This window comes from Labrus mixtus, chromosome 4 (assembly GCF_963584025.1).
Source record: "Labrus mixtus chromosome 4, fLabMix1.1, whole genome shotgun sequence".
NCBI classification, from domain to species: domain Eukaryota; kingdom Metazoa; phylum Chordata; class Actinopteri; order Labriformes; family Labridae; genus Labrus; species Labrus mixtus.
Window position 1 is genome coordinate 20,616,265 of NC_083615.1, and position 21,634 is coordinate 20,637,898.

The window sequence follows — 21,634 nt, forward strand, 5'->3', positions numbered from 1 at the left end:
AGACACACACACACCTACAGGTGTTAATAGAAGGTGCTGTCCCCTTCACACTCAAGAGTCACCTGACCCAGACCATGTCTAATTCTAACATGTTGTTGTTCTCATCTGGTCCCATGAACACACAGGCAACCAGAGCAACAAGCACACACACACACACACACACACACACACACACACACACACACACACACACACACACACACACACACACACACACACACACACCAACACAACACACACACACACACACACACACACCAACACAACACACACACACACACACACACACACACACACACACACACACACACACAGAAATCCATGTGTGTGACTTATTTGTGCACTTTTTTATGAATGAGTGAGTGAACTACTACACAGGAGTGTGTGCTCACACACATACTGTATAAACACACAGAGGCATAAACATTCTCCATAGTCTCAGTGGGACCTTGGTTCTCACGCAACAAGCAGTATGTCACCTTGAGTACCATCATTTGTTTACATGTTTTCAGGATGGGGCACGTCAGAGGCCAAAGTTTCCTTAGCGAAAGTTGCCATGGAATCATATAGGAGTGTGTGTGTGTGTGTGTGTGTGTGTGTGTGTGTGTGTGTGTGTGTGTGTGTGTGTGTGTGTGTGTGTGTGTGCTTGTGTGTATGTTGGGGGAGTGGGCATGTGCATCATTCAGGGATGGACCAACTACTCACGAATAATAGCTGGTGTAATCAATGTATGTGTTCCCCTGGGGAAGCTGCCTGCATTTCAGTCCAGTCAGGCATTACAGCCAAGAAAACTGCCATTCACATTTAACAGTTATGGGTAATAACAAATTGGCATACCAAAGCTCTGTGGACTTTAATTGAACAATATACTTCATGAACTTTTTTTAATTTACTTTATTACTTCTTTAAGTAATTTCTTCAAGGGAGGGAGGGGGTGGGGGGTGGGTCACAAGGAGCCATGTGCATTATCCAGGGATGGATTGACAACTGAAGAAAAATAGCTGGTCCAATCAATGTGTTCCCCGGAGGTACTGTGTGTGTGTTTGTGTGTGTTTGTGTGTCCGTGTGTGTGTCCGTGTGTGTGTGTGTGTGTGTGTGTGTGTGTGTGTGTGTGTGTGTGCCTGCGTGTGTCCGTATGAGGGGCCGTGTGTGTCCTTGTGTGTGTTTTTGTCAGGTGAGGTGAGCAGCAGGCATCAGCAGCATTTCAGTCCAGTCAGCAGGGATCTTGCCAGCCTCTACACGACTACAAGACTTGTGAATAGATCAGTACAAACGCTGTATATGTGTGTGTGTGTGTGTGTGTGTGTGTGTGTGTGTGTGTTTGTGTGTCTAAGAGATATTATCCATGTCATGTATAAAATGTTACAGTGTGTAACATGGCAGCAGCCCTCAGTCTATGTTGCACTGTATTATCACCAGGGTGTCACTGATTCCTCTATGCTCCATACAGCACTGTGCTTTGAAAGAGTACAGGGGTCAAGGAAAAACATTTTGATGTTTTACACTGTACACATAAATATAAACAACACATGTGCTGAAAAAACACTTAAAAGCTAAAAAACACTCAACAGTTAAAGTTCATAAAGACAGCTTGACTTCAGCTGAAGTCACGAAAGCAGTTTTAAGTTTTAAGATTCACTTACAAGTGTCAACAGTAACAAGAGATACAGATAAAGATTTAGCAGGAAGATTTAAGTTTTACAATTTTATTCAATCTTCACAACAAGAAGTAGTTTTTTTTATCCATCATATCATACAAGGAGCCATTGTTCCTTAAAACAGTTGAAATAAAAAGACTGTGTTGATTCTGTGTAAAGGACAATAGACCATAAGAAACTTAAACTGAAATGGAATTTCAAAGTGAAAAAATACCTTCTATCTTAACTATAGTCTTTGTGCATGACTGCAGAATGAATGTATGTTGTTGTCTTTCATCAGGCAATTCAGCCGAGGATACTGCCATTCACTTTGAACTGTCAGTGATAACAAATTGGCATCCAATGGGACTGCTGTGATGATTTTTAAGCATTTTAGATAACACTAAACTTCTTAATGATTAATTTTGATTTGATTATATCAGTAACAAAAAGTAGACCACAAATATTTGACTTATCCATTAGGTTAAAAAAAAAAAAATGACAGCGTCGTGCTTGGTTTTATATTGGATGCATAAAATGAACAGTGGACTACTGTCCATTGGGTTTAGTCTGAAATAAAGGGATGATGGTCATTGTAGTCTGCTGGCTGTAATTTATTTGAGGAGCTACAAGATGTTTGAATTTGTTTTGAGTTTGAGCTTGGCAGGCTTCCTCGAATCAGTTTACTATCATCACACAGAAATCCATGTGGTTGGTAGATTGTTCTGCTTTGTCTGGTGTGAAACATTACACTAAACTTTGCTCTTAAGATTATTTCATAAGAATAAAAATTAGACTCAGTCAAAGTTTTAATAAATATACATCAAAGTATAGCAAGGGTTTTCCCCTTACTTGGCCTTGTTATTTTATCTGTTACTGACAGGGCTTTAAAGTGCCCAGGTGTTCACATGTTTCTAAATGTTACGTGTACATTGTCCTGAATTTAGAAGATAATACCTTTTTTTGCTGATAAAAACCCTCTAAAGGATTCAACAATCTAAACTAAATTGATGTAAGTAGAGGTGGTCGAGGTCAGGTTAAACATACCAGAACATTCAGTAATGATTTCAAACTTCACTTTGTCACTGAGTCATTAAGAGAAGGACTTTGAACTGGGATATCTGAGGTATAATCTGTTTTTCATTTTGTAATAATGCTTGGACCATCCATTCCAGTTCCATCCAGACTTTCAGTTGTTTAGTGAGCCCATTGCTGCAGAGCTTCAGATGTGTATTTCCGTGTTCACAATGATTGCACTTGGGTTTGGTAACCCATCTTACTTGGGATGATAACAATATGGTACAGTAGTTTACATCATGTGCTGCTAAGTGATCACCGTGATCACTCAGTGATTAGTGTTTCAATGAAATCCAGTTAACATGCCGCAGAAAATATTGGGATAGAAGACTATAGAGCTTATATTGTTCATGGTTTCTTTATAGAAATAAACTCAGAATTTTAAAGTGTCTGAATAAAACAGGGAAAAGGTGGGCTGTCTAGCTTTTCTAAGAGAACAAATCAAAGACGATAAAAGAGTCTCTTTGATTTTTTGATGATTTAAAAATGATAACCTAACAAACGTCAACTTAAGTCTTCTTTATTGAGAAACAAAAAACATCAATCACAGCACACACACTATAGGTATATTTTTTGAGATTTTTAAAAAAACAAATTAATACAGGAATTAATAAAATAACCCTTTTCACGCAGGCAGTAAAAAGAAAAAAGTTGAATCAGTTTTCTTTATCTGCATTTGACATTTGAGCAGAGGCAGACAGGTAGTCTGTCTCAAGTATTTAGTCTCAAGTATTGAGATGAACTAAAAGCTAACTTTGGTGTATCCTTTAACGTGGCGGCTGCGTCGGCGTCGTATGATTGCGTATGGTCTCACTAAAAAGAGGCCTCTACCATCATTGTGTGAATGGGTAGGTGTGACATGCGGTGTAAAAGTGTTTTGAGTTGTCAGAAGACTAGAGAAGCGCTATACAAGCTCAAGTCCATTTACCATTCAGACTCAGTGGCAACATTGACTACAGACAATCTGCCAAACAATCAGTACATTTCATCGCCCCATCAGGAAATGATTTTCTGCACTTTTTCATCTCTTTTTTTATCCCTTTATCTCTCTCTCCGATCTCAATCAAGTCTGCAAATCCTGGAGATTTTTCTCCATGTCCAAATCAATCCCCACCTCTCTGCTACCCATGCTCTCTCTCCCCTCTCCACGGGCTCAATCTTAGTTCAGATATCAAATATTTATCAAGGCAGGTTGAGAAGTGGTTGATCAGCTGTCCCTTCATTGATATGCCTGCTCCTCTCACCAGTCATGTGTCCCATGCAGCTGGAGTTGTACCCTTCTAACACGCATTTGTAGTTTAGAGTATGTTTTTTTTTAGTGTGTTTTGTATTTTGCTACTTATACCCATATTTCAGTTTCATACCTGGTGCGCCTTTCATGCAATGTGTAATGCACTGATGATGGGGCATTGCGCTCCTGATCAATCATCGGAGGTAGTAACATAGGCATACGGGGGGAAGACTGTGGTTGTGTGCAGTGTCGCCTACAGCCAAGTGGAACAGCGCTGTGTGTGTGTGCTAGGGCTGTCATTTTTGATTCAAAGTTCAAACATTAATTCGAACCTGGAGGAGAAAGTTCACATCCAACCTTTAGTAGTTTACCTGCAAAGGTTGGCAGTTGTAACATTGATTTGCTACTCTGACTGTTAGATAACAGTGTTGTAATTTTGGACTCTTCCAGTCCAATGTTACAACCAAAAACTTTAAATACAAGTGGACGAGGCGTGACTGACGTCACCATTGGTATCTGAAGGTGTGTTTTGGAAGCCTATCCATGGTGGTCACCATATTGGAAATGCTGACTCTATCACACTTTAGGTCAACCTAACAGCAGATCTGAGTCCATACAGTGTGTGCCGATTAAGCCTTTAACTAATACAATCAGAATTGTTTTTGTCCCAGGCTGTAAACATGTTAATGTCTGCTGTCAAAATGGGCACTTCAACATGAGTGTTTATGTTACTTCCAGGGCTTTTGCAGCCAGTCTCAAGTGGACACTCAAGAAATTCAAGTTTATTGCACTTCTTTTTCAACATTTAAGGTTGCCACTTGGGTACACAATGAAACTTAATTTCTAAACAGTGAAGTGAGTCATTTCTTGCAGTCAGAGACATTACAGTATTTTAACCCTGAGCCATTAAAGTTGAACAAGACAAAACTTGAAAACAGATCATTAGTTTAAAGGCCAAATCAGAGACATCAATTTCCTTCCAATTTGACACATATGCTTTCCAACACATTCTGAAAAGAACACAAGTTCTCTGTTTCATCTGATTTTCCAATTGAATCAGATGAAATTCAGTGTTGGCTGGTGTCGAAAATCATACAGCACTTTTTCTAATACATTCAGGAATTAAAAATCAGTATAGCACAGGGCTGCTCATCATTTTTTAAAAACTAGATAAGATCAATATCTTTTGAATATTTACAAACTATGGCTTCCATATATAGGTCCCGGAAGGGATCTTTTTTTAAAGAAAGGCATTTATGTTTTACAACATTTGTGGATGTGCACTATTTGAGTCAACATTTGAATATCTGATATTTCTGACAGTGTTTAACATAAAGTCTGAACAGTTAGGACCGGGGGGGGGGGGGGGGGGGGGGGGGGGGGGGGCAGGACTTTGGTGGAGTAGCAGGAGGATATAACGAACCTGGTTCTCTCCAAAGACAATAAAAACAACCTCAAACCCAAATCTCATGAATAAACATGTTGCATCCTGTTTGTTTAAGTGCAGTTGCCAGTTTATTACTGGAGCCAACTCTTTTTGAAGAACAGCCAGGATCTGTGTCTAAGCACAGCATCACATAGGTTTGCCTTCACAATGATGACTTGACTCATATATTTCTCTCAGCAGGTCCTTTGTTTGTCGTTACTAAAGCTAGCACTCCTGGACAATTTCTCCTTTCTTTCCCCATCTCCTCCATTTCTTCCTCTTCTCTTTAAACACCTCTTTTCTTTTCGACTTCACCAGCTGTTTTTCCTCCTCAGGTCTTCATTAAAACTTGATGGAGATGAGTGAAGCCAATAAACTCCAAGCCCCCTGAACAACCCTGCCTGAAATCAATAGCTTTCCTTTAAAAGAAAAAAAAAAGCAGTGTAAAGGAAGGGGGTGGGAGAAGGTCTGGTTTATTAAATATTTAACAGCAGGTCTCTGGGGAGAGGAGGGAGAGTTGTGGTGATGCAGTGTCTGACCCAATTAGCATCTCCTGTTCACCTGACAGGCTCCAGCCGTGGCTCCACTCTGACTCTTACGCGACACGACAAGCCACTTCTGGGATAGTCACACTCTTCAGGAGCATTATCTCTGCCATCTTTTACACTAATCATGACATGATGCATCTGTGCCTTCCACACCCTTGAAGGGGATCATCTTAGCTCAGTGAACTATCTGTCACTACTGTAGACTAAGAATATCAAAGGTGGTCGAAGCCTCTGGACTGAAAGTGTAGTCAGTGGGGAGCTCCCTCCTTCTCTGGCGATTAATTGCTTCAGTTAGTGCATTTTCTTAATAAAAATGTTCAAGTCGCAATTGGTTGTAGTCATTTTCAATACAGCGTGATGTTCATTTTCTAAATGATGGTCCTTTTTAGAGCAAACGATAGAGCACAGTATACTTCAGCATTCAACTAACTGGCCAGGCATCGTAAATCATATCCATGCTTTTTCCCATATGGTAATTTCTGGCTCCAAGGAAAAGACCAAATGAAAATTACCTACATGCCTAACTCAAGGCTGTAAAATGACAATCCACAAACCACTAAGTGATGCCAGGCTAGCAACCTTATAAGGTGACGCCTATGAGCTAGATCAGGTAGTCAACTCAAGCTGCACTGATTTTATACTTGACATGCGTCATTATCCAATTAGGGGTCGATTTCAACTTCAAAATGTCCAGTCTCTCCCTCTGCTCTTTCATTGGCAGCTCTGACCTGCACCAAAAATGCATTTGTGCTGAAGTAAATAAATCAATTCCTAAGGATTGAACTAGCTCAAAAAAACATTTTCTTTTTTATCTGAGATGTCACCACAGTACAGAGATTCCTTTAGGTTTCATGGTCACCAAAAATAATTTGCAATCACTGTTATTCTGAGATGATCCACTCTGTGTCCAACATGAAGGTTTATATCCAGACAACTGCAAGCCTTATAAACACCTTTTCAATGTCAAGCTTTCAAAGACCGTGTGAATTCTTACTGTAACATTTGAACTCCAACCTATTGGTCCTGTCTCTTTCTGCAATACTGTATATGTGGAAGTACAGTTTTTTTGGTTTGTTTCTTGTTTTTTTTTAATCATCAATGAGCATTGTTAGAACTGCCTTTCTGCCCATTTATTATTTTGTACATTATTATTGGTGGGGGGCAATTCTGTGCCAGCATGATAGAGGAAGAGATGTATCACTTCTGTCCCTTTCTGATTCTAAACCCCTGCAAGGAAGTCTTATCAAGGCAAATATTCAATATACCACACAGACAGGTGAAGAGGCAATGTTGTGGTTAAAGCTGGAACATCACAGTGGAGCTTGAACACAAAAAGCACTGAGACAGGAGACAGCACAATATCTGTTATTCACTGTGAGGGATTGAAACTGGATAACAACATCAAAACTGCTGCTGTGAGAAGCAGAGACAGTGTTGTGCAATGTAACAGCCCAGTCAAGAACAGCTCTCCATGCGTCAAGAGGCATGAAGGTGAAAGAACAGTTTAGGTGCTAAAAAAAAGAAGCTCTACAGCCTACGGTCAGAAGAACAAGAGACATCCCATAGAATCAGATAGAGGGGAAGGAAAATTTGTTTTTTCAAATCAAACACTAAGATAGAAGTGGAAAGTATTGGACCTCATTCAACAACTGTTCTTGAGATGAAATGTGTTCTTAAAACTCACTAAGCGCTCACTTAGCAGTGAAATACAGCCACTGACTTGCACATTGAACATATATAATATATCATGACGTATTGGGTTTGAAACTGTCTGGGCTCCACCAAACTCAACTCTACAACAATAGCCTGCAGCCACACATCAGTGGTGATGTCTGAGCTGATAATGATGATCAAACTCTTTTATGTTAACATGTGAAGAAAGCCACAAGACATCTTTGTTACTTTAACTGTATTACTCTATAGACAATAGTTAAAAGTACTTCAAATAAAACCTATATGTGAGAGCAGATCTAATCTGTTCCCTCTGCATATTCTGCAATTACTGTACAAACTCTAATTTCTAATAGGCAGGTAAACACTTGTGTGCAATTTTCTGATATGAGACAGCTATGAAATGAATGAGTAAGGAGATTAATTCAAATAGGAAAAAAAACAAGAACACGCACCAGATGGTGGAAGAAAGAATCTGCCAAAACACTGCACCTCCTTTTGTTTTCACCTCAACCACTTGTCCCACAAGCAGCGAGAAAAGTAAGGATGGTGGTGAGAAGACACAATAAGGATGATAACTTTTATCGTTGTCGATTGAAATCATTGTTTGTTTTTTGACACATGTTGGACTTTTCAGTGATTCACTGGTTTTTAATCTGTCTGCTCTAAATCAACTAAACAGTAGATTAAGTAGCGCCAAAAAGTATGCAGTGTATTTAGACTGAAAATAGTCAGCCACCCAAATAAAGGTGCCTACAATCATGATCAACAAAGGCTTCTTGGTATCATAATCATCATGCAATTTTAACCATTGTTGAACAGTTACAACAGAGGTGAACCCTTTTCTCCTCTTTTGGGAAATCCAAAAAGAAAGTATTTTTGAGCAAATAGAGTAAGGGGAGAGAGACACAGAGGAGCTACTAATGTAAGGTATCTGGCAAGTAAAAAAAAGGCAGTGATGGGCAAGTTACTGAAATATGTATAACTAATAAGTTAGTTACTAGTTCCTGTATTACAAAAGTTACTTGGGAAATTAACTTTAGCTTTACTTTTTCTTCAATACTGTAAATGAATGTACACATTATTAAATGTTTCTGGCAGTGTGAGAGGAATCAACTCGCAAATCTCATATAACATTAAAACATTTTCAATATGTTGGAATTTTGTTTAAAGTTCTCCGAAGGCAACAGACTCAACACTCTTTAGTGCTGGCTCCCAGATCATAGTGCTGGTGGTGATTTAAAATCAAGCCATGTCTGTGGGTCCTCCTTGGTCTGCCGAGCTAACGTGAGCTGCTCCTGGGTCTACTGGGTGACATTAGAATGACCAATCTTGGCAGTGGACAACGTTTCCTTGCTGCTGACTCAAGGTGCCACTCACCGCTATATTCATGTCCTTTATCTCGAGGAGGGAAAAAAGAAAGTAGGTATTTTCAAGACAGAAAGCTCATCAGCATGTGTGTGTGTGTGTGTGTGTGTGTGTGTGTGTGTGTGTGTGTGTGTGTGTGTGTGTGCATGCGTGTGTGTGTGTGTGTGTGTGTGTTTACTGCACACATTATTCTTTCTCCCAGGATGCTACTGTGCTGACGTTAGCGCAACCTTGCCCGCCAAATCTATATCAATAAATGTCAATTGTTGGCTCTTTTACGTCAAGAAACAAGTAATGAGGGCTTTTCAATTTCTGTAATTGTCACGCCATTATTTAATTTGAAAAGTAAGTGTACTCATACTGTGTCCATTGCTGCAATATAATGTTCACAAATAGTAAGTACAGCATAATAAGAATTTATTGTTATGCATGAGCTCTAACAGCTTTTCAATCCTTGAATTGTTTTCAGCAACACCCATGTTGATACTTAGAAGGGAGTTAAAAAAAAAACACAGTTCATGAGCTGCAAACTTCTTTTAATTTTTAATTCAGACTTCAATTATATAGCACTAAATCACAACAAAAGCTGTCTCATGACACTGTAAAAAATCGAGTAGGTCCAGACACTATTCATTTTTAATATTTACAGAAACTCAGCTATTTCACCATGAAAGAGCCTGTGGCAACAGCTGCAAGAAAAGAGTTGAAGTGAAGTGGAGCTTAATTCAGCTCTGACTTGGAATGCAATCCAAACACAAATGCAACGTTCCTTATAATGCTGTAGCCTATATAGAGGCAATTGCAGACTCTACATTGACTTTCTGACAGTTAATAGTATCAAATCAATATCATGGCGTTTGTTTAAAGGTCACATATAATGCTAATTTTCAACTAGTTATAAATAAGTCTCAGAGCTCCCCAAACATGGCTGTGAAGGTTCTTGTCATAAATCCACTCTGATCCTGTATCTGATAATGCCTATAAACCCCTCTATTTCAGCCCTGCTCAGAACAGGCTGTTTCTGTGTCTATAGCTTTAAATGCAAATGAACTGTGTTCGACCATGTTTGGGCTTTCACACTCTGTGTCCAATTCTTTATGGTGATGGGCAGACTCAGAGGACAGAACAAACACCTGTCTGTGGGAGTATTGCTGCATTCATCTGCTGCTCGGGTGGTCCAAGTTTCCGAGGTTGGGAAGTCGTTCTTCCGACTTCAGGGTGTTCACGGGATTTTTCAGTTCGGAAAGTCGGAATGTTGTTACAACAGCACAAAAAAAGCGATGACGCTACGGGGAAGATCAGTGAAATGTAACTGTTAAAAGTTAAATTTGAGCAAAAAGTTGATGTGCAATATGTGAATTAATAAAAAGTATGCATACATATTTTGCCCCTCGTGATGACGATTCTGACATCAAGTCGGGCACTTAATTCTTTTCCAAGATTCCTAGTTTATTGTTCTGACTTGAGTAGGTGTTTGTGTGCATTTCACAACTCGGAAACTCGATTTTCCGATCTGTCGGACGCTACATGAATGCACCATTACACCCACTTGGGGGAGGGGTTACTGCTCTTTGTGAGGTCATGAAGGGAAAATCCCCAAACAGCCTGTGTGAGCACACATTTTCTGAAAAGTTGAGCAGACAAAAGAGAGAATGGAGAGAATAGACTTCTCCCATAACAGTTTTTATAGACAGACTAGGGACACATATTAGTGTTAGAAAAACATGGCAAAGTGTATTTTGCATAGTATGTGACCTTCAATATTACGATTTGATTCATACGTTACAGTACGTTTACCAAAAATTCCCATTTTTCCAAAATTTAAAAAACCTGAAAGTCCTTGTTCTTTTCTAATTACACACAGGACTGAGGATGTAAGCTCTGGTCTGACATTCAAGTTTTTCATTACAACATAAATGAGAAGACAAAAAGTAAAACTTGTCAAGTTTTTAGTGTAGCTGTTATCCTGTCACACCTCCACTTCAATACAGAAGTACAGACTGTTACTTTAAAACACACAAACAGCTGTTAGAAAACAGCAAATCAGACTGAAATTACAGAGAAATATGAAGATTGTGATGTTGGTCAAAAGGATTGGAACAACATTAGGAAAGTAAGGAAATGATAAATTAAGTTCTGAGTCAAGTGGGGGAAGAAGGATGGAAGTTCAAAACTAGGTTTTTGAATAATTCCATCTCCTGATATTTACCCTCTCTCCTTGCAGTCTTCTCAGTGGCTCTGACTGACATTTATTTGCTGCAGCTCAGACGATGAGAGAGGATCAGCCTAATCAAACAGTGGTGCCCATGTCCCTGTAGAGATCTAAGTCTCTGCTGTGTGTGCATGAAAGCTGAGATCTCTGTCGTTTCATCTGTAACTGATGGTGAAACACCCAAATGATTTAAAGACTGCTTATAAAAGTTTTAATCTCTACAAGAAATTTCCCCTACTCAAGTCTTTTTGTGATAGGCTGTTCATGTAAATTTAGCTTTGTATAAAGTAAAAGACCTGTGAGACAGGGCTCTCAGAGATTTGTGTTTGTGCATGAAGGAAGTGTGCACTGGAGCGCCTTACTTTAGAAATCCTCGGAGAAGCTTTGATTTGGGTGTCTCAACATCTGTCATGAACCATGAACAAGAAGTGGTTTCCTGTTTTCACCTGATGTGACATATTACTCATCTGCAACAAAACTTCATCGTGTGGAAAGTATGACTGAGCTTAGTTATATTGACGAATGATCTATCATGCTGTGGGCTGTTGACCTCAAATCTTGTGACCTTGTAGCCGTAGGAAAACTTCCAAAAGAACTCGGTGTATTTATAACTGCCTTCAAAATGTACCTGATATAAAACAGGTGCTTTCTCTCTGTCTTGCCAAAGCATGGATTGACATGCATGTCACATCCTGCCCTTATTTTCAAATGTTTCCTCAGAACTGACGGTAAACAAGTTGCATTGCTTTCTTCCTTGTTCCGCTAGCTTTTTAACTCTAAAATCCTTCTTTTCAAGCCAGTTGTCTGCTTATTGAAAGATTGGCCATTTGAGAGGGCAAGATATGGAACCCAAATCTATGAGTGTGTGACAGCGTGTGTCATCAGTCAGTATGTTTTCCTCCAAAGTTATCCCCATATACAGTTATAGCCCAATTAAGCCCTTTAGTATGACTTCTGTCTTTGTCCTAGTGCAAGCATTGGGAGAGAATCAATTTATTGATGGAAGTATGTCCTCATCTACACTAGGAAGCGATATGCCTAGCTAGTTACTATTTACCCATCTTCCAAAAATTCCACAACAGTGCTATAACAATGCTCCGCGGTCAGTGTATTTTTGTACATTCATAATGATTCCGAAATGACCCTGTTACCACCGCCAAAGGTACGAATGGGGATCACTTAGCCCCACCATTATGCCTCTGTGACATACACAGTTGATTTATTTCTATTAGTTATAGTGAAATCAAGACGTCAAAGGGGCTAAATATTGCTCTTTGAACAGACAGTCTGAACTGTTTCAAAGGGTGAATGTTGACGTGAGGGGTTAAGCGCTCTGAATGATTTAATGACTGAAAATACACTTTATGTTGATAAAGCTTTTTTAATTCCAGCCACATTCATATCCATTGGGTTGCTATATTGCATTATTGTAGCTAGCTAGAAGGCGGATTGGGATCTTTCCCTTTCTAAACCTGTCTGTTTCTCCATCCAGTGGAAACAGCAGTCAATGATCAGAAAGTCAGTGATCAGAAAGTCAGTGATCAGAAAGTCAATGATCAGAAAGTCAGTGATCAGCACTTTAAACTCTGCATTAGTGAATGGTTTGAGGAATACATTGTAAAATATGGATAGCCCTCAACCCCTCATTTATGTTCACAGTCTCACAGGACTCGACGTCTCTGAACACCTCGCTTTATTCAGCGCTTTATTTACTAGAACCTCATAACACATTGACTGCCGTAAAGCTGCTGAGTGTCGTAACTCCATCAGGCACACCGGCTGTCACGCATACATAAGAATATATTTGAAACAAACCGCTGCAGACATCAATGTCACACACTGGAAACACTTTGTATTTATTAACACCCTTGTCTTTTGTCACTGTGGTCCTACAGCTCCAACAATTAACAAAGAGAAACTCAAATACATGTATTTTCAACAGCTGCATTTATACTTATACATTACACAGCAAGTCCAACTGTCAATTAATCTCTGTATGTGACGTTTTGTTTATGTTTTTCAGTGCTGAGCCAATGCCCTGCTGCTGCATATTCAACCAGAAGGTGTCACTCCATCTATAAAGGATTCGCTCAGTGTCTGATGTCCCTTGGCGACAGTCTGACTGACAACGCCCGCAAGGACGAAGACACACATGAGATACACTCCATCTGCAGGTCAGAGTCTAATCACACATATAGTGCTACAGTAAACACATGCACTTGATCCTGAACAGTGGCTGGCAGCATGTTTGAGGCAGGGACACTACAGACAACCACGCTCACAGGGATGGAATGCGAAAAAACGCAGAAAAACAAACATGTTCCAAAAAAAAAATAATGATGGAAGAAAATGTCAAAGTCAGTGTGCACACACGATAGACATAACATGAGAACATTTTAAAACGTGCATCAATTTCAAACAGAAAAAAAACAGACTCTGAGTGCAATGGCCCTTGTATGGAAATAAATAAAAAATGTATATTGACAAACTCAACTTTGTTGGTTCCCCCCACCACAGTTTGTCACACCCCCCCCCCCCCCCCCCCCCCCCCCCCCCCCCCCCCCCAAGTACCTTACTATTTGAAACTATCTGTACAAAGCACAAGTCCTTGTGTAAGATCTTAATAACCTATAAGTAACAAAAATGGGCCATGTGTAGCTACAGTTTGTCGTTGTTTCGGGCTACAGAATGTTGAGTTGATACAGATTTCAAAGGGTCCTATAACACTGACGGTAGTACATCCAACCACACTGCAGCTTTCAGGCATTTTACTGTTGTGTGTTAGCAGAGGAAAGTTTCAATGCTCCGTCATACAAAACAAAGTGAATGGAAAGCAATTCATTATCTTCCCAAACAGTGTGGGTGAGACAAAATTGCAGTCTGTCTTTATTGGAAATCTGCCTGGATTCATTCTCAAATATGCATTTGTGGTCAGTCAGGTCAGAGTGTGTGAGTATTCAGGTAGTTAAGGAGGAAACGTTTACAAAACAGTGTTAGAAACTCTCTGGGAACGCAGTGCATATTCTTTCAGTACATTTGTATGCAAAGCTTTTGGCAAGAAATGTTTAGACAAGCATTTTACAATCCCAAAAGGTCATTTTGCTATCTGTTATCAATAGGGCACATCCAGGCCCTGTAGGTGTAGTTGTAGTATGTACAACAAGATAGACTGAAGGCTTTCTAATCTCTTCCAGGATTTACACTGACTTATTTACATGCAGTTTTCAGGTTAGAAAAAAAATGAAAAAAAATGAAATAGTGTGTGAGAACATAAATAAATCATCAGATTTTTGACGTAGACACATCGTGAATGAAGTAATTGAACCACGGCATTTGAGTTTCATGTCTGTTAAAAAGGAGAACCAGGGGCTTTAGAATATGCGAGTGGTTCCATATCCTGGGGCTTCAAAGATGTTACTATATTGGACTCTACGGTATTGTTTCATGCATAATTAAGAGAACACTGCAGAGGCGATAAGCTGTCTGAACATATCATTTCAAATGGACAGGGAACTCTACATAGTTGAATGTATGAAGAGAGAGAGAGAGAGAGCGAGAGCTGCAGTTATACGATCTGTTCAATACTCACATAGAGATGTATATGAAGATGTTCAGGGGGAAAACCTGACATAAAGACATTTCATTGACCTCTTACTTTTTTTTTGCAACTACATTTCTGTTTGATAAATCCCCTCATGACTCATCTTGTGAATCACATATGACAAACTTAATACAAAATAGTTTTACTGGCTAAAATTATTTTAACGAGACAATGGCCCGATTCCAATCTCAACCCTAAAGCCCTGCTAAAGGGTGGCTTTAGCTGGGGGCTGGACGATCACATGCTTCACATCACCAATTTTGCAATGAACTCTTACTAATTCGACCAGGAAGTGCATAATTTGCCGCTGAATAGTCTGCATCAGAGCCCTCATGTACAGGCCTATTCGAGGCGACTGTGGCTCAGTGGTAGAGTCAGTCGTCTCTCAACTAGAAGGCCTGGGTTTGATCCCCAGCTTCTGCACCCGCATGTTGATCATGTAGGGCAAGACACTTCAGCAAGTTGCTCCCAATGTTGCTACGCCGTCTGCAGTGCATGTGTATGAATGGGATAAGTTAAACAGCTGCTGATGGATACAGTCAGGAAATATTGCAAAAATCCTATAATTTCCTTGAGAAGACATTTTTTTCACCAATGTGTTCATAAAGGTGTCTTATAATGATTTAAATTCAACTCCTGTAGGAAAATTTGTGAGAGCTTCTGAAAGTTGGGTGAAAAGATTGTGTTATATTTATTTGTGTTATTTGTGTAATGTTAACTTCCTCCTTAGGTAGCTTGTGAGGGGTCAGACTAGGGATTTTTCAGGATACTAAATCGATTTTTTGCACAAAATCCACCCCCCAAAAACGACCACACCCACTTTTACATGTCAATTTAAAAGTAGCTTTATGTGTTGATTTCAATATCTCCAATACTGGTTTGAATTGGAGATTTAAATCTAAATGGAATTTAGCAAAGATGTCTAACACTTACATTATATGCAAACAAAATGATAACAGTGAGAGTTATTCGGCATGACTGCAAGATTGCCTCATCTCTGCCAGGTGTCCTTTTGGTATGTGTTTACCTTGCTTGTTTCATATAAAGGGAACATTAATAAAGTGGATTAAAAAAAGGAAAGTCTCATCCCCATCTTCAGAACTGTTTTCCCACATCTGGCAAAAAGTGTCCCCTTGTAGGGTTAGAGCAATGGACAGCCATGGACCACATTTACAACTCTCAAAAAATAATGGCATTTTATATCGTTTGCAGGCTGAATAAGTTTAATCTGTGATGGACAAATAATAAAATGTGATTTGTTTTGTAATTCTTTGGTAATTACCATTTGACCAACTAAGCAGTCTAATACAGTTATCTTAAAAACAACAAGCAAACAAAAAAACAACACATTTAAATTCTAGTTTAAGATTCGTTTTGAACACATTCTGCTCGTAGCCCTGCCTCTTCTACTTTATTGCATGTATTTTTCCTGCAGCTCTTTTTTCAGCCTCTTATTGATTCATCTGAAGGCCTGATGACGCTGATTAAAGATGCAGAACATACCTCCCCCCTTCATTTTCTAACTGCTCCATTTTCTATATCCTGTATCTATCCATCATTCCTCCCTCTTTCTCTATCACCGTCTCACAACTCTATTTATACATACCTCTGTCATCAATCTTCAAGAGTAGTCATATCCTCTCAACCAGGAAACGAAGTCATTAAGGTGTGAATGGTCTTAGAATAGGATTGCTGATCTGAGAGGAGTGTTTATATGAAGGGAAATTTGTACAGCATCAGAATCATCATGTCATCATGACTGTACACAGATGCTCAGAGGTCAGCCAAAGACCTCAACGTCGACCCAACTCTTAAAGTTGTAGTACCGCAGAGATGACAAGTAGTTATTGAGAGCAATATAAAATGAATTGTGATGAGGCACTCTTCTCTCAGACACATTTTGAATAAGGGTTTTGCAGACTAAAGAGCACAAATGGATAGCTAAGCATACAACACGTGCTCTAGTCAATTCAGCCTACAGGCATTAGATAGTTTACAGGCAGGTGATCTTACTCACTGCGTGACTCCAGGGAGTGCAGGGAGGATGTTCTTTTGTTCAAGACACATTTACATTGATTGTTACAAAACGTAACTAACATTATAGTCCTTAAGGAAATCCTAATGGGCTTATTTTTAATTAATTCTCCTGTTGGGATGTATGAATGTGAGAGCCTCTCCGTGCAATATCAGCTGTCACACTGATATCTGAGGCGTTGATGAATGCATTCTTTAGACGTTGGTTTTGACTCAAGCTGGCAGTGTAGCTTTTGGCATGGAGATGGTAGTATTTTCTTGAGTAGGTTCACCAATGAGATCAAGGCTGAAAAACATTTGACAGCTATCGTTGTGCAACCTAAACCAACTGAAATCCAGTCTGAAGTCAATGTCGCTGTACTTTCCACACACACACACACACACACACACACACACACACACACACACACACACACACACACACACACACACACACACACACACACACACACACACACACACACACACACACACACACACACACACACACACAGGGATGCATGTTTACTGTGCTCCAACTCCTCAGTTAGAAATCAGTGCATTTGCCGATACGTTTAAAATATATTTAATGGGATAGAGAGCTGGGAGAAGGTAAGCTTCTAATTTCCTTTTATAGTGACGTCTATATTTTCCTTACAGAATGAGGCTGATCTGATTCGGTCACCACAACCTTGGAGGCTATGTTCACACAACCAGTCTTGATGCTCAAGTCTACTCTGCTTTTGTATTTTTGCTGTTCACGTTACTTTTTAAATGCGGCCTGTATCAGACCCGAGGTGTGAGCTGGTCACACTCCTGAACTGACTAACATGCACAACAAAGACATCACACTCAGCATGATGTGGAGAGAGAATATTTTATAAAAAGCAGAACTCATTACCTACAACCCCCTGCAGAAAACGGTCCCAACCTTTACAGTTATTGAGGTTACATTAGGGTTAACCCAGTTTTTGGCTTACTTTGTACCAGATAAATCACCATAGTAACTTAAACTGAATACCTTTACATAATTTGAGTATTTTAAATATGGCAGTCTGCTGACTACAGACTTGTCCATGATAGTGACAGCCTTTGTACTGTATGTTGAACATGGTTCATATAAGCCCCTGCTCACACCCGTCCTGTCAGCCCAGGACTGAACTCAAAGTTGCAGGCTTTGCCGCCTGGCTGTTCAGACTGAGGTCTCATTGCAAAAGATTTGAACTCTATCCGATGTAAGACCACATATGAAAGGTGCACAAAAATCTGATTTGAAAAGAACAGATTCTCTGTCACTTGTGATGCTCACACTGTCATAAAAATTCTGATCTGAGTCATATATGAGCAAAACATTTGATTTTGGTCACATGCCTGCTTAACCTCGAGGAGTTTTCTGTTTGAGCCCCACACAGAATAAAAACTGTAGATTATATAGAGATGCAGGTGATCCAGCTGCAAAAATGAGAAAATAAATATTAAAAGACATGGCACTACCTGGCACTACATGACTCTTTTTTTTACCTCAAGATCCCAAATGAATCAGGCAGTCTGCTGAAATTTTGAAATTATTTTCTTATTCAATTTAGTTTTATATTCTTTATTAATCCCTGAGAGAAATTCTGGTTTAAACTTTGTTATTGAGAGACATCCTTCTCGCACACATAGGCCTGAAATACACACATGCACAAACGGGATGTGTGGACATGCATTAGTGGAGAGATGTCAGAGTTGGGCTACTACCGGAGCTGTTGGGGATTTGGTGCTTTGCTCAGGGGCACCTCGGCAGTACTCGGGAGGGTCCCTGGCATCTCTCCAGCAACCAGACCAATTTCCATATTTTGGTCCACACTGGGATTGAACCGGCATCCCAATTCCCTACAGACTGAGCTACTCCTGTCCCCAAAATCGACACAGAACAAACAAACTAAGAGTCAGATGTGAATTACCTTCCAGCTAACTCTGGTACAATACATCAAATGGCAACATTTATACTTATTTAACAATTCATTTTTTAATGTTTGATTTTGCCTTTATCTAAAGATAGGACAGTGGATAGAGTGAGAAATAGGGGAAAGAGAGAGAGAGGAATGACATGCAGGAAAGGAGCCACAGGTCGGACTCGAACCCTGGCATGGAGGACCACAGCCTACATGGGCACGCCCACTAACCACTAGGCTATTTAATATTGCACATGACCTTTTTTTGGGTTCCTATGCCAACTGAGCAGATGTGATTAGGTGAAGTTAAATCACTGCAGAAAACTGATAGATTGGAGAGATTGCCTTTTGAATTTTCACCTAATATCCTTTGCAAACCGGCCATGTTTAAATTACCAAGCTAACAGTGGCCACATTTTTTTATTCACACAACCAACGATTGCAGATACAACGAGACAGCAAAGGTCCTGGTGATGATGAAGTCATATGGGATGATTATTACATTAAAATACAACTAGGATGAGGTTCTATTTGGTGAAAAACAAAAATAACAAAGGCTCTGCCTTTAAAGAGGCTTGTGTTACATTACATAGGGTTTGATTTAAAAATTGACTTTTGCTTCAATAAAAGTATGGGATTATCCCAAGAATATAATAAGTGTGTGTGTGTGTGTGTGTGTGTGTGTGTGTGTGCGTGCGTGCGTGCGTGCGTGCGTGTGAATATGTGTGTGTGTCACCATGGCCCTGCAGCCCACCCATGGTATCAATTCACTGTTGTTAAGTCTCTTCTATTCCTTAAGGTACCAATTAAACTACTAATCCTGCAACCCAGCCACCTTAGTGTGAGTGTTGCCTGATGCAGGGACACCAGAGCTCTCTCTCTCTCTCTCTCTCTCTCTCTCTCTCTCTCTCACACTCACACACACACACACAGATCTGCACTGCATGACCACATTCACACTTCTCCCCAAACTATGTCCTCACCTCACTTCTTCTTTCCTTTAATTTTCACTCTCTGTCCTCTTTGCTTCCCTCTCTCTTTCTCCCTTCTCTTTGTTCGCTCTCTCTTTCTCTCCCTCGCTCTTGTCTTTTTTCACCTCCCTTCATCCTTCCACAGTGCTTTCCTTTTCAACTCTCCCTCCCTCTTTCCACTTAGGAACATGGTTTTAGCGCTTTTATCAGAGTCACCTAATGAGGAGGTAGCACAGCGCTCCCCTCTGAAGAGTTACATGTATGTGCACACTTAAACTAGCACACACACATATGCACACTACAGTGTAGTATGAAAAGTGTGTGTGTGTGTGTGTGTGTGTGTGGGGGGGGAGGGTGATTTGAATCTAGGCCAAGGCTGCTCCATTGTCAGAGTCCTCCCATGAGTGCAGCGCTGCTTTTATTCCTCATATTCACAATAGACTTTATGCAGTTGCAATCATTAATTGTGGATCCTGAGTAGGTGAGGTGGAAAGGGAATATTTTGGGCTAAAGATACAGAAGAATTAGGTACAATAGAATTAAACTGTAACCTTTGGCTGCAGCTTTAAAAAAAATGAGGGAGGTTTAAATGAAAACTTGGTAACACTTTACATAAAGGAAATGCATTAAACATTTTATAGGTTCTCAGCAAATTCATTTATAGTAATCAAAGTACATGTTAAAACTATAATTAACATTAAGCTGTCGTTTTGGGTAAAGATTTAGATGTAGAAGTTTTATGAACCTTCTACTGAGACCAACACCTGTGACTAGCACACACGTTAGAGAGACTGTAGATCTCTAACATAAACTCACTGATGAACAGCTCCTAAATAAGAATGTTGTTGTTTAATCATAAGATGAATTAACATACACACACACACACACACACACACACACACACACACACACACACACACACACACACACACACACAAAAGAGACTCAGTCCTATTTCACAGAAACCTTTTCATGTGGCCTTTATATTTGTATCCTCCACAGAGTAAGATAAGACTTTCATTGCATCTCATTGCATATTTTCATATCCATTTTCCGCACTGCCCTTAGCTCATAAAGGATACAGCAGTTGGGATTTCAACAAAAGACCCCAAAACATTCCAAGTTTGGCATTTTTTGAGGTTATTATGTAGGTTTAGAAATTATTAAAAGAGGCAAGAGGGAAGAGATTCAGTTACCCTTTTTCTTTTTGACAAAAACACTCTCAGAGAAAGTGGCATCTTAGATCTATAAAGCTGCAGCCTTGAAATTGAATTTCAAATAAGAATAAATGCATAAAATATTCTCTGAAACCTGAGACACTGCAGCAGCAACATATAGATAAGGTCTTGTGTGAGCCTGTCAGGTTTTTTGAAATGACTAGTATGTGGCTACAACCTTTGCTTGGCACTTCTTAGATAGGGACTGAATTTCTTCTCTAGAAATTGTAGATATTTCATGCAATAAAATATGGTGTTATGTTACTGCAGAGCATCATCATAATATGATACAATCAACACTACAGGGACCTCACATTCTAGGGCTTTAGGCCTGCATGGTTAATTGTATCACTTCTTTAAAAAATCTTCCTACGAGCACATTTCAAGCTGGGCTCTTTGTGATTTCAAAGCATCAACATTGGTGGGGGGAAGTGGTGGCCAAGTCTTTGTTACCAGGTTTTGGTTGACAGGAGTCTTAGGGCCTGATTCACACACATTGAGTTAAATGCACTCCGAACTGTGCTGCAGGGCAAACAGTGTCTTATGTGCGCCAGTGCTGCATGTATTTAGCCATTATGAAGACATCTTGGAAATAATTGACCCTTTTCTATGTAAACTAGACGTCTTGCAAAAGACGTCTAATTCACATTCACATACACCTGCCGTATAGTAGCCATGCACAGTTCAGGTAGAGCAATTATCTGCTGGGACTTAGTAACAGGCCT

At 39.7% G+C, this 21,634-nt stretch overlaps 1 protein-coding gene across 1 annotated transcript in view; it reads left to right on the forward strand.

Moving 5' to 3' along the window:
• The window catches only part of nrn1la (neuritin 1-like a), a 58,349-nt gene that overhangs the window by 31,324 nt on the left and 5,391 nt on the right, over nt 1-21,634 (forward strand). The window contains exon 2 of the mRNA XM_061037148.1: nt 13,194-13,344. Coding sequence (XP_060893131.1) covers nt 13,194-13,344 — 151 coding nt within the window. The remainder of the gene's footprint in view (nt 1-13,193; nt 13,345-21,634) is intronic.